At 37.4% G+C, this 14,306-nt stretch overlaps 1 protein-coding gene across 1 annotated transcript in view; it reads left to right on the forward strand.

The window, feature by feature from the left end:
* The window catches only part of MMP16 (matrix metallopeptidase 16), a 180,302-nt gene that overhangs the window by 93,204 nt on the left and 72,792 nt on the right, over positions 1-14,306 (forward strand). The window contains exons 4-5 of the mRNA XM_068158513.1: positions 3,007-3,129; positions 13,928-14,232. Coding sequence (XP_068014614.1) covers positions 3,007-3,129; positions 13,928-14,232 — 428 coding nt within the window. The remainder of the gene's footprint in view (positions 1-3,006; positions 3,130-13,927; positions 14,233-14,306) is intronic.

The following is a 14,306-nucleotide window of genomic DNA, read 5'->3' on the forward strand; positions in this document are numbered from 1 at the left end:
GATCATTGAACCTTTGACATAACCTGAGAGATTATTTAAATAACAGCTTTGAAGATTACTTTTTAAATTCACAACCTGGAATATTTACACTCCCCCTGGCTTGCCAGTGAGCAATCCCTGTTACTGAAATAGTTTTCCATCAGTTAAACTAAATTTAAACTTCCCCCCCCCCTTTGTTTTTTTTAATGGAAGGAGGCCTAATTCAATTGATTTAAAGACATTGCCCTTAAAACATTATAGTTATAAGTGATATATTGTATATTTCATACAAGACATTTTTGCACAGTGTTTCCAATATACTACTTACATTTTAGCTTTATTCCTTGCTTTTTCATGTAGTGATACCACCTTAAGGTGAGAACACTGATCTTTTGTTATTTATATATATTTTCCTACAAAATATGTGCAGTGTCAACAGCAAAATTTAAACAGGCCCTGTCATTCAAATGTATAACTACATGCTGATCTATCATTCAATGAGGAAAAAGTATTGTTGACAATGTCTAAATGTTTTTTGATGTCTGAGCCAAATTCAGTCATGTTTGCCTAACTGTACATATGATGTTGTTTTACTTAGGAGAATAGATTGCTCTTTGGTCTGTAACTAAGATCAGATTTCCCCCCTTAATTTTTCTTTTATTATTAGAGGAAGTAAAACTTTTAAATCATATTTAACCCCAGAAATTGCTAGCATCTACTTTGTTGAATTGATAGCTCTTTTAAAAAATAACAGGGGAACCTGAAGTAAAGTTCTTCACCATGAGAGTGGTGAAGCCCTGGAATGGGTTGTCCAGGGGGGTGGTTGAGGCCCAATCTCTGGAGGTGTTTAAGACCAGGCTGGACAAGGCTCTGGTCAGCCTGATCTAGTGTGGGGTGTCCCTGCCCATGGCAGGGGGGTTGGAACTAGATGATCCTTGTGGTCCCTTCAAACCCTGACCGATACTATGAAAGTTGCAGGGTGCTTCAGCAAATGCTGGTGGGGTAAAGTTTCATAAATTCTGTAGTACATGCAAACATAGATACAAACAACAGTCAACTGGTTGATATGCCATGCACATCACAGCAGAAATCAGAACAAATAATTATGTCTTTCTTACTTGAAACAGGTAAATATGAAACAGGCAAATTCATAAATTTTGGCTTCCTACTTGTACTACTTGATGGAGGTATCACTCATCGAAGTTTTTACAAATAGCTCTATAGCCTTTATGAGTGCAAGTGGGGTGCAGTGCCATCTTGGTACTGCCTGCACAAAACTGTATTTTCCTCACAGGCTAGTGGGCTTAACTCCTATTTATGCATTTAAATAGCGATTTGCTATGTATCCACAGCTATAGTGTTTATAAGTCTGGCTGTACTTTCTGACCTCCTCACACAGATTAATGCAAAATGTGGTGGTTTTTTTTTTCACTGGATTAGCCCATCTCTAAAAATTCATTCAGTAGGCAACATACTTTGCTTTGTACGTATTAGTATGTGCAAAATGTACGATGCAAATTTCATTCCTTGAGTACAGAACTGAAAAATCAACCATGGCATTAGACTGTGCAATTTTTTAAGCACATGTATACACAATCCTCCTTTATACTGCAAATATTCCATGTCTTCTTTTGAACAAACCAAGGTTTTCTTCATTTTATGTATTCTGAAAAAGAAAGAGCTGCTGGAAAAGAGGAAGATTGGGCAGTTGGGGTCTTTTTGTTGTCATTGCTGGGTTTGGTGGTGGTGGTTGGGTTTTGGTTTTGTTTTGTTTGTTTAGGCTTTGTTTGGGTTTGTTGTTAAAGTTTTTATTGCCTGAACATGTTTTGAAAGGAGTCTATATTCTGAGATGACAGTTCAAATTGTGCTTCTGTCATCCAGTCTTACATACTTCCAGTTGCTGTGTGTATATTTATTTATGAAGCAATGCTTAAATCCCAGTTTAATGTTGAGATATTCATTCATGCAAGTCTGAATATAGGGTGTGGTTGCTCTTGTGGTAAATACCCTCAGAAAACTGTAGCTTCTGCATTAGTAATAATTTGACGTGATAGAAATAAAGTCAAATGAACTGGAAAAGTAACAAAGGAGATTTGTCTTTTACTTACACAGTGAATGTCTTTAGTTTTGCTGTCTTCCTGATGGTAAATTGTTCTGTAGTTCTTCAGCTCATAAAATAGTAACTTCAGCTGAGTTCTGTTCACTTTAACTCAAACTAAACAAATCCTTACACTCTAAATGAGAGAAAGTTCAATGATGCTGCTGTTGGACTCGTGCTTTTGAATTAGATATCATCTGAATTTTGGCATCTCTTTTTGTTTTGTTTATGATTGAGACCCTTTCATCTGGGTTGTGTAGAGCATTAAATAGTCTTGAGCAGAGCTCTTGAGTTGAATATCTCCCCTAGGGGTGTTACAGTTGCAATGAGATACTTTTCATTGTATGGAAGGAGAATAAGATAGAAGAACTTAACAGTATCATAAAGTTACTGGTTTCAATGTCTTGATTTAAACAAAAAACCAAAAGGCTGTTGACAGGGCTCTTTGATTAAAAGATCTCAAAGCTTGTTAAACATCATGAGAATGAGACAAGAAAACAACAACAAATTTAGAAACTAATGATTTGGCTAAATCTTTGTATGTACTTCACCTTCAGCAGATGAATAATTCAGATCATAGTGATCTTGAATGAATCAGTAAAAAGGGACTGTGAAGTTTTGTCCAGTTGGGAAGTGTTTTTTTTGGGGTTTTGTGTGTTTGGTTGGTTGGCTTGTTGTTTTTTTTTTAAGAGGTTGTAGCAAAAGAAAGCTAGGAAAAATAACAATGAAGAAAGGGGTTTCTGAATGTCATGGATGCAGTGAAGTTCCACAAACTGTGTATCTGGTAACAAAATAGCTGCTCTTTTTCTCATTCATTGTTGCAGGTAACTTTAACAACAAAAAAATAAAGGTGTAATATTTTTATTAGTTTGTTGCAGTTATGATTTTTCTCTCATATTGCTCTAACTCTGTGGTGCTGTTTGTTGCAGCTGGATGAAGAAACCACGGTGTGGTGTGCCTGACCAAACAAGAGGTAGCTCCAAATTTAGCATTCGTCGGAAACGCTATGCGTTGACAGGACAGAAATGGCAGCACAAACATATCACTTACAGGTACTAAAGATATTCATATGGATACATAAAATGCCTTTATGTAGATATATAAAATGTATTATTTTTTAAAATGTGAAGTAACTATAAATGTCTGAAATATTTTTTCAATATTTTGAGACATTATTATTAATATATGATAAAAATGCTGATTTGGATCCCTTTTTGATAGGTATGTATGTGCTACATAAGAATCACATTATTTTCCTGGATTAAAATTGCATGTATTTAGTAACCCCTAAATTTTCTAAGGCTTTCAGCATTGTTTTAACACCCAATATGTCCTCAGCCTTACCTTGTAGCCTTCTTGGCAACTTCTCAGGGAGCATTGCTCTGTAACTCTGTGCAGTGTAAAGAAATACAGGTCTCTAAGTACGTAAACCAGATTATTGAAACAAGTCAGTCTCTACAAAATGTTAGGTGCCTACAGGTTTGTTCTAAGTACAAATGCATTTGTTTATAATTTGATGAGTCCCTGACCCAACCATTTCCTGGCTACATGAATGATGGGCATACAGATACGTGTGGAGGTGCGTAACTCCGGAGTCTGGCGTGTACTTTACACAGTGTGTTGCCTACTGTCAAAATTGATCTTTGCAGGGAAACTTAGATGCAAACTGTGTACTTACTAGAGCTCTGTCAAACAAATAAAGTGTCATGTATGTAATGTAAAATCCATCATCTGTCAGCAAACCCAGGATTCCGATACAGCCTTGTTTGAAATTTATGCAGTCTCATTGGAATTTCTGTAATACCTAACAGGGGCAAGTTCTGAGGCAGAACATAGTTTTCAAACTCATTACCTGGTGCTATTATTTGTGAACCCATATGAATATTAAATTTTAAGTTCATAAACTGGGATTGCCATACAGACTGTTCTTCAGACCACAGTGAAGAGAGTTTTATTAGTAAGTCTGTATCAATACTATGGTTTATGTCTGAATTAGAGAATCACAGTATCACAGTATCACTTAGGTTGGAAAGGACCTCGAGGATCATCGAGTCCAACCTATCAACACAGACCCCATGACTAGACCATGGCACCAAGTGCCACGTCCAATCTCCCCTTGAACGCCTCCAGGGTCGATGACTCAACCACCTCCCTGGGCAACCCGTTCCAATGACGAATTACTTGCTCGGTGAAGAACTTCCTCCTCACCTCGAGTCTAAACCTCCCCTGGTGCAGCTTGAGACTGTGTCCTCTTGTTCTGGTGCTGGTTGCCTGGGAATGCTGTGTTAAGACATTACACACTGATATATCTTCAAGCAATAGAGATCTAATTGCCTTAGGATCTGTGTGTTGTACTGGCTTTATTGATAACGTAAATGTAATTCATAGTTGGTTAGAGTAAGAATGGTTACCTACAACATGTCACATAGATCTGTGTTTTAAAATCTGAGTGTATTGAGTGTGCACACGTGACAAGGCATGCGTGGTCACCTACAAATGAGCATGGTTTTCTGCCACTCTAAGTTGTACAATCTACCTCTCTATTTCGTTATAGGATTTCTAAATCCTGCCACTTGTGTATTTACTGCACCGTCACTCAAAGCGTTATCACGATAACAAACGAGGGTGACTGATATTAGACTGTGGCAACTATCTAGTTATCTGTCTCACTTTCTGCTTATTTGAATGGTGAATTAGGGGGTTTGTTAGAATTATTGTTTCTAATGAAGTTACACAGCAATACTTTTTATTGTGTCTATCCTGCCTGGTATAATTCATGCCAGTGTGGCCTGTAAATATTATTAGTGCTTATATACTAAATAACATCTACAAAGAGAGAGAAACAAAGTCATTATTTGAACCTATTTTTAGCAGCCAGAAGAGCATGGGAGTGAAGGAGAACATCTAGAGTATTTGAAAATGATAGCCTCATTACAGAATAAATGAAAAACAACTTAATGATATGGTCTTAATTCTTCCTCAGTGTTGTAAATTGTATCAGGCTACACAAAAGTTTCTGAACGTTATATAGAGTCAGAGGAGAAATCTATGAAACCTGGCAAGGGATTTTTTGTTTGTCTGTTTGCTTTTGTTTTTAATGGATTAATTTTTTAAGGGAGTGTTTGCAAAGACACTTGTGAATCTCTCTCTCAAAAAAAATCAACCCAATTGCCTCCTTTACTAGGGACATAAGTCATCAGGTACTTTAAAGGAGCAACAATGTGGATCAATAAAGCAACTGGCTCTGTGAAAATAGAACAAAAAAATTTACATGGCCTTTTTAAACAAAGAATTATTAAATATGAAGTCCTTCTCATCTGAATTCTGGGCATACTTTTCATAATTTTAACTCAAGCAGTCAGTCACTGGTCAATTTCTCAGACAATTGAGTCTGCAGAACAGTTTTGCAATTAAAACTGGAGAATGCTAAAACAAAACAAAACAAGCTTTGCCTTGAATCTTTGAGTCATAGAATGTTATGGGTTAGAAGGGACCTCCAGAGATTGAGTCCAACTCTCCCACCAGAGAGGGATCCCTTAGAGCAGGAACACATCCAGGCAGGTTTTGAAATTCCCCAGAGAATTCTCCGCAACCCCTCTGGGCAGCCTGTGGTAGTGCTCCATCACTGTCACAAGAAGTAAGTTCCTCCTCATGTTGAGGCTGAACTTCCTATGTTACAGCTTATATCTGTTCCTTGTCCTATTAGTGGGCACCACCAAAAAGAGATCACCACCTTCATTTTGACACCTACCTCTCAGATATTTATATGTGTTGATAGGATCCTCTCTCAGCCTTCTTTTCTCAAGGCTAAACAGCCCCAGATCTCTCAGTCTTTCTTCATAGCAGAGATGTTCAAGTCCTGCAGTTACCCTCAGGAGACTCTCCAGTAGAGCCCTATCTCTCTTAACCTGTGTGATCTCACCAAGGCAGAATAGAGGGGGAGGAGAATATCCCTAGACCTGCTGGTCACGCTTGAGGCACGCCAGATTACTCAGAACAATTTAAGTTAAAAGAATAATTTAGAAGCTATTCTGCTTTATTATACTGAGTTGAGGAAGAAAAAACCCAAACACACACAATTTCATTGTTCAGCATTGTGTATTAATTTAATTAGTGGATGAAACGGTAGATGGTCAATGATGCCTTCCCAAAAACCCTAGAATTAATTTAATGTTCTTCTTGAGTTCAGGAGACAGTGTCAACCCCTAGATCAATGTCTTTTTGCTTTCCTAACAAGTTGGAGGCATTATGGATTTCAGCTAGTTTAGTTAGGCTATCCTGGTTGTGCTCCCTCCCACCTTCTTATGAAAATTAATGCTATCCTAGGTGAAGCCAAAAAAGACACCTTAAGGCAGTGGAAATGCCTAACTATATATTCTAGAATCCTACTTTAGCATCTTAAGTCAGTAAGAAATTCACATTTCTTAGCTCCTCTGTATCACAGAATGCACAGCAGTATAGGAAATGCATGCACAGTTGTACTGGAAAGTGATATCCCTGGGGTGGAGAGCATTCTGAAGGTAATGGTGAAGAAGTCTTTGGGATTCTCTGAAAACAGGTGTTTTCCAAGTGACCCATCCGTGAGTCATAGCATTCCTACATACATGTTCTATTGGAATTCTGATTTACAGCTACAAATCTAGAAAAGTAATGGTAGAGACACTACTTATTTTTTTTTCTACAATTTTTTTTTTTCATAAACTGTTAAGACTACCATAGAGCTTCAGCTTGCAAAGACTAATGGGACAGAGATGCTGAGATTCCTGACACCAAGCAATAGAATAGAATAGAATAGACCAGACCAGACCAGGTTGGAAGAGACCTTCAAGATCATCGCGTCCAACCCATCAACCAACACCACCTAATCAACTAACCCATGCAACCAAGCACCCTGTCAACTCCTGAACACCTCCAGTGACGACGACTTCACCACCTCCCCGGGCAGTCCATTCCAATGGGCAATTACTCTCTCTGTGTAAAACTCCCTCCTGACCTCCAGCCTCAACTTCCCCTGGTGCAGCCTGAGACTGTGTCCTCTTGTTCTGGCTGCCTGGGAGAAGAGACCAACCTCTGCCTGTTTACAACCCCCCTTCAGGTAGTTGTAGAGAGCAATAAGGTCACCCTGGGATACAGAATTTAGATGCTAATTAAGGTTCTATTATAGATTTTGTGGTCATTATAACTTCATCCCCTGTGCAAATCCAATCAGAAGTACCATAAACAATAAAATTCTAGTCACCCTGAGAATACATAAGACAGTTTCCAGTATCCATATACCTGAAATCAGCTAGTGCCATTATAGGTGATGGTTAGGAACTGGAATAAAATGGAACATTCCTGAGTGATTTAAAAATGTTATCCCTCCACTAAAGCCTGATGCTTTCCCAAAGTCTAACTTAATAAAGGTAATGTTTCCTCTGTTCTTAACTCCATTAGCAGTGTGAAATACCTTAGCATTTCTAACTTCTGAATGGGAGGAAGACATGTAAAATATACCTAGTACATAGAGGTTCTAAAATCTGTGCAATGAAAAAGTTCTAGACAAATGTTATTGTGAGAGGATTGCTATGTAACCATCAAGTCAGTTATACTTTCCCATTTGTAATTAACAAAAATATATTCTCTCTCTGCATTTTTACTGGTAGTCTTTGTCATCTAAAATGTTATTACTGTAGAATATCAATTCTCATTTCTTTAATACTTGCCTACTTCAGCAATCCTGAAATAATTACTTCTTTGAATATCAATATGCCATAATTGTAAATGTTTATGTTGCATTTTATTGCTTTTAAAGTGATTAGTAGTAAAAGATTACATTTATCTGTCAAGTAGTTTGCTAATCTTGATATTCTGTCTTGAAAAACCTAATTTTTGTCACTTTCAAATCTCCTTTTAATGAATTATGGGGATAATAGTCATGAAAATGAAGAGGCAAAAGTATTATAAATTCTTTCTATTGTAGCAGCAGTTGGTTGACTTTTAATGTGGTCACAGAGCAAGGGAAATCAAAAGCAATAGTCCTGACTTGGGTTTAATCAGCTGAAGCAGGAGCTATATGAACTGAGATCACACTTTACATGAGAAATATTCTTACATTATAGCTATAAAGAGTTAGTAAAGTGAGGCTAGAGAGAAGTTGAATCTAAGAAAACCCACATCAGGGAGGGATTAATGAAGTGGCATGCTAGGAAATGTCTCAAGAGAAATAATGGTGCAAAATGGAATCGTACCTTTGACCAGAGGTAGTCTATTAATTTCAATAGAAGTAACAGTGGGATTTAACAAAAACTAAAAAAGGAAAACTTGGAGTTTAATTTCAGCTTGTTTTACAGCAATGGCTGTGAGAAGGTAGTTTCAACAAGTTGCTCAAATTCAAAGTGTGTTCAAATAATTTTACCTTAACTGTTTCATACCAAATACAGATCTAGAGCAGATCTAGTTGTCCTACTTCAAAGAGATTATTTGCTGCATCTTTTTGCCTACTTTCTTGAATTTCCTGCTCTTTTATCTTCTCTGCCAAATAGCATTTCTGCAAATTGCATTGTAGAAATATTTTCCCCATTTATATTTCATTGATTTTTTTAGAAGAAAAATTAAATTAAAATAATCCTCTCACATCACTATAAGCATATAAAAATTGCAAAAGCACTCATTAGTAGCCACTCTAATCAGCACAACAGGGTAGGAAGGTATTGTTAATCTTGTTCTCTGGATTTAATGCAAAAAAATGAGTGTAGAACCAATTTAAAAGCAGTGCTTATTACATGCAGTGGAGAATAGAAGTATCAAAATCTACAGGCCATGAAGAAGTCTGTCCCTGAGTTATTACAGCTTGTGTGGAAGCCATTACTGCTAAGGTAAGCAGTAACAATAAGCTTTATGTGTTTTAAGCTTTGTCTAGCCTTTGCTGAACTGCCACTTTGGTCTAGCTTGAGTGAGAAGAGATGATTTTTAAATACAGAATTGTAGCAATTTACATGAAAAATGTAACAAAGCTCTTCTAAAGGAAATACTGGAATTTAATGGCAAATATGAGCTACTTAATGTACCATATTTAAATTTCAGATGACTGATTTTACATGACAAGTGAGGTATATCCTGACAGGCTTGCAAGGCTCCTGAAGCTGTTGCAGCCAAAAATTTGTCACTGAAGCATGGATACTTTTCTAGATGATATTTTGGGGAAGGAGAGAGAGGGGAAGGAAAACCCAAAGCTTTTCTACAGTCAGTAGAGCTCCGAATTTCAGGGTAACAGTCTTCAAAATAAGACTCTTCAGGCACATGCAGAAGTAGTAAATCAGTGTGGAAAGTGCATGTCACTAGTGAAATCTTGCTGCTCTTGTACAAGATGTGCATTTAAAAGCTATAATGCCTAAAACAACTCTCAGGTTGAAAACCATATTTACATCAAATATCAGTAATAACCACAAAATCCATAACTCAGTTGATACATGACTGGTTGTCTCAGTGTAACATCTTTCAAAATTCATACCAAGTATCACTCAGTTTAGTGCTTTGTGAAAAATTACATGGAACCATAGAATGGTTTGGGTTGGAAGTGACCTCCAAAGGTCATCTAGCCTAACCCCATGCAGTGAGCCAGGGACATTCTCGCAGCTGAACTGAGGAATTGTGGTCTGCATGATGGGGCAGTGAGGCGGATTGTGAACTGGTTGAAAGAAAGAAGTCAGAGAGTTGTGGTCAATGGGACAGAGTCTATTTGGAGGCCTGGACCTAATGGGGTCCCTCAAGTGTTGGTACTGGGACCAGTACTATTTGGTATATTCATCAGTGACCTGGATGAGGGAACAGAATGCATTGTCAGCAAATTTGCTGATGACACAAAACCGGGAGGAGTGGCTGACACACCTCAGGGCTGTGCTGCCATTCAGCGGGACCTAGACAGGTTGGAGAGTTGGATGGGGAGAAATTGAATGAAATACAATAAGGGCAAGTGTAGACTCCTATCTGGGAAAGAGCAACCCTATGGATCACTACAGATTGGGAACTGGCCTGTTGGAGAAGTGCAGAGGGACATGGGGTTCCTGTGCGAAAGCAGGATGACTATGAGCCATAAAGATGATAAAGGGAGTGGAACATCTCCCTTATGAGGGAAAGGCTGAGGGAGCTGTGCCTCTTTTGGCTTGGAGAAGACTAAGAGGTGACCTCATTAATGTTTATAAAGATATGAAGAGCAAGTGTTGGGAGGACGGAGCCTGGCTCTTCTCAGTGATGTCCAATGATAGGACAAGGGACAAGAGGTGAATAGGAGATTCCACATAAATATAAGGAAAATTTCTTTTCACTGTGAGGTTGACAGAGCACTGGAACAAGCTGCCTGAGGGGATCTCTTCTTTAGAGACATTCAAAATCCCCTTGGACACATTCCTGTGTAACCTGCTCTAGGTGATCCTGCTCTGGCACAGGGGGGTTGGACTCAACAATCCCTCAAGGTCCCTTCCAACCCCTAATGTTTTGTGATCTTTCATTAGATCAGGCTGCCCAGAACCCTGTCAATCACTTTTTACTTACTGAAATATTGGAGCTCTGTTATTTGAACATGTTAAGTGTAAGATATCTTGATACCACTGATAGTTACTACTACTCTGGGTGACCACTGGTTTTAAAGTATAGAGCCAAGTGTAACAGAAAAGGGTTTATATACTGCAGTGATTTGTCTTAACTGAAGACTTTGAAGAGATGAGTCCTAGAATCCGTGGTAGTTGATACATCTTACAGAACCTCATCTTGGGAGGTTGTGTGATCAACACCATGAAAAGAATGTAAAATAACTTGGGGTTTGTGTGCCCACATTAGGAACTTTGCTTAGAATAATTCACCATTAGGAGAACTTCAGTGTCTGTTTTACACAGAATTTGAATGTGCCTTTTTCAAGTTGAAGGTGCCTTGCATTAAAGAACTTAATAATCATAACTTGCTCATAATAATAACTTAATAACATAATCATTTTCTGGAAATGCTCTTATATTGGAATACCTATTGATTTATTTCATTTCTTTTAGAAGCTACATTTTTCAGCAAAATCTCACCCTCTCCAGAAGGTGTTTTGGAAACCAGAAATCTGTCTTGTATTAAAACAGAATGTGTGCTTTGAAAAGTCTTTCTTCTTGACAGTGAATCTTGAGATGTAGGATGCTATTTCAGAAATTATTCAATAGCTGAATCCCCTGGAAAAAGTCTCCCCTCATAGATAATCACCCCTAGTTAATGAGCATGAAACTAGCACAATGGGTCAATTTTTCATTTGTAATCAATGACTAAAACTTAATTTTGTGCAGTGAAGAAGTAAGAAAATGTGAAGTGATAAGGTTTTAAGTGCAAGTCAAATGCTTTTAGACTAAGTAATTAATCAGTTTGCCCCTAATAAAAAATTCCAATCACCTTTTTATCTTATTTCCTCATACCACATATAAAAGGATAAGACCATCCTCTCTTTACACATCCCCCAGAAATTACTTTGACCATTATAAAGGTCTCTAAATACAAAACAATAAAAAAATAATCAAATCCTGTGTCTTTCAGTTCAGAGCTTTACCTACATCAAAAAATCAGTTTACCTAGACATGTTCTATTTTCTAATAATGCCTGTTAATTAATTTGCTGTATTCATTATATGTAGCAAATAACAGAGACTCTAATCATTCAGTGAGCTGTGCCTGAGACAGTTTATTCCTTTGGAGAGCACATTGCAGGACTGACTAAGAGAAAATCCATCAGCTTTTTAAGTGGCATTCTTAGCACAGTAACAGGTTAATTGTTGTCAAGGTTTTGGTGGTGGTAGTGGAAGGTTGCCTGTGAGGTGTTTTGATTTACCACCATGTGATGCCATGGTTGTAAAATACTGTACGTTCTCAAGGGGCACAGAATGAGTAGTTTATGAACTTGGTAAATAAAACATCTCAAAAGAAGTAATTCACGAAGGAGAGACCTTTCAGAGCAGGGTTCTGCAGGGACCGATCACTGTCCCAATATATCCAATGGTTTTTTAGTTGCCTGAAAATCCACTCAACAGTGACAATAAAATTACTGATGAGTAAATAACTATGAAGAAAGGGCATCATACATAGCAATTTGAATCATATGACATTTATATCATACAGGGTAAGGCAATGCCTACAGATCAGAGGACTGTTTCTCTGTGACAGCAAGATCAGTAAACACTACTTTGTAGTTCTGACAGAGTCACCTTTAAAAGAATGTTGCAAAATTGGAGTGAGTTAAATGAAAATCAAAGAAAATATTTAATAGGCTAGAGCAAATGTCTCATTGTAAGGGATTTGAACAGTTCAAACTTTTAGTTTCAAAGAAACAACAAAAATATAATGACATTGCAGTGCAGAAATGCCTTTTAAAAGTCTCAGGTATGTGAAAGAGAGAACAAGAACCAATGCTATAAGCCAGACAAATCAGAGAGTAAGCACAAGGATGTAATGACTGGTTAAATTGTCTTTAGAACAAAATATCAAGGGAAGTAGTGGATTCTCTACATTATTTTTCTACTCTGTCTTGATATCCCCTTGGAACAAAAGGAAAAGTCTTTGTTTAGATGAGCAGTATTGGACTTAATAGAGAGTATTTAAGAGTGTAGTCAAAATAGGTAACTTTTTGTTTTCTATGTGAACCTATAGGCAAAACATTTTATATGTGAAGCCAAATCTATAAAATCAGACTTGAAGGCTTTATTTCCATTTATATAAACTTACAATACCATATAATCAGGCAAATTTAATGCCTCATGAAAATGTTTTTGTTCTCCATTAACATGCCACACTGTGTAAACTTACATACGTAGTTCCAGAGTATATGCAAGGTTTAATTTCTGAAGTTTGTGCTGGACATTCAGTCAAGCACAAGTCAAATGAACAAAGAGCATCTGATTGCAGCAGTTTCAGAGTAGACACAAACCTAACAGTGTTTGATGGCTGCATGGATCAAGTGAAAATGGTGGTGGAAATTGAATCGGTCTGAAGTTTATTGCCAGTCTCTTCTAGAATGCAATAACAAGAGAAAGACAGGATTTTTTTGAAGATGATTCCACTATAATTTGCTATTAACTGTGACTCTGAACTCAACTGTAATTCTGATGGGTGTTTTTTTTTTGCTTTTCTCTTATGTCTGTTATTTGAAGGAGGAGTGGAGACTGAAATCTCTGTTTAAATATGTATTTCTCAATTAGCACATAACTGTCCTCTGTGAAATGATTTATCTGAATTCTACACTTTTATGCAAGATTTATAGAAGTACTCAGATCATAAAAGGACATCTTGGCCTGCACTGAAATGAAAATGCTTTGTTTGTGATAAGGAATTATCTGTCCAGTTAAAAAATGCTGCGGCAACTGTTTTTCAAGGCTTTGTGAATCTTGGTCGGTAGTCACAGTATGGAGCTCTGCTATTGTTTATGGACTCCCTACAAAGTTAGTATTTCATTTAACTGGAAGCATTTTTCTTTTGATCAGGCATTGTATGCCATCCTTCAGCTGTGGTGGAGTATAATTGTGGTCCAGGAGGTGAACAGTCAGTGGTTGATTAATCTGGTTATCCAACTGTTAAGAGTTTTTTAATTTTAAAATATGTTTAATCTTTTGAAAATAAAGGGGTTGGTACTGCTGAGAGTAATCTAAGTAATGCAAGTTTAGAATTAAAGGCTAGGCATTTTGACACAGTTTCACACCTGCTTGTTTAAAAATACTCTTCCTTATAGGATATAATGCCAGACTATGACATTTTTCTTAAAAGCACAGTGCTCATAATGATGAGGGGGAAAGGGATGCAAGCAGTCCCTTACCACTCTGTAAAGTTTAATCTAATGTTTGTCTGTTTCTTGCAGCATAAAGAACGTCACTCCAAAAGTAGGTGATGCTGAAACCCGCAAAGCCATTCGCCGTGCCTTCGATGTGTGGCAGAATGTAACTCCTCTAACATTTGAAGAAGTTCCTTATATTGAATTAGAAAATGGCAAGAGGGACGTGGATATTACAATCATTTTTGCATCGGGTTTTCATGGAGACAGTTCTCCCTTTGATGGGGAAGGAGGATTTTTGGCTCATGCATATTTCCCTGGGCCAGGAATAGGGGGAGACACTCATTTTGACTCAGATGAGCCATGGACTTTGGGAAATCCCAATCATGATGGTAAGAGATTTTGGTTTAAAGTGAATAAGTTGTGTGGATTTCAGCTAACAGATCTATTTCCCATGCTTCCCTGT

This window comes from Melanerpes formicivorus, unplaced genomic scaffold, assembly GCF_026170545.1.
Source record: "Melanerpes formicivorus ecotype bairdi unplaced genomic scaffold, bMelFor1.0.p_v2 SCAF_40, whole genome shotgun sequence".
NCBI lineage: Eukaryota > Metazoa > Chordata > Aves > Piciformes > Picidae > Melanerpes > Melanerpes formicivorus.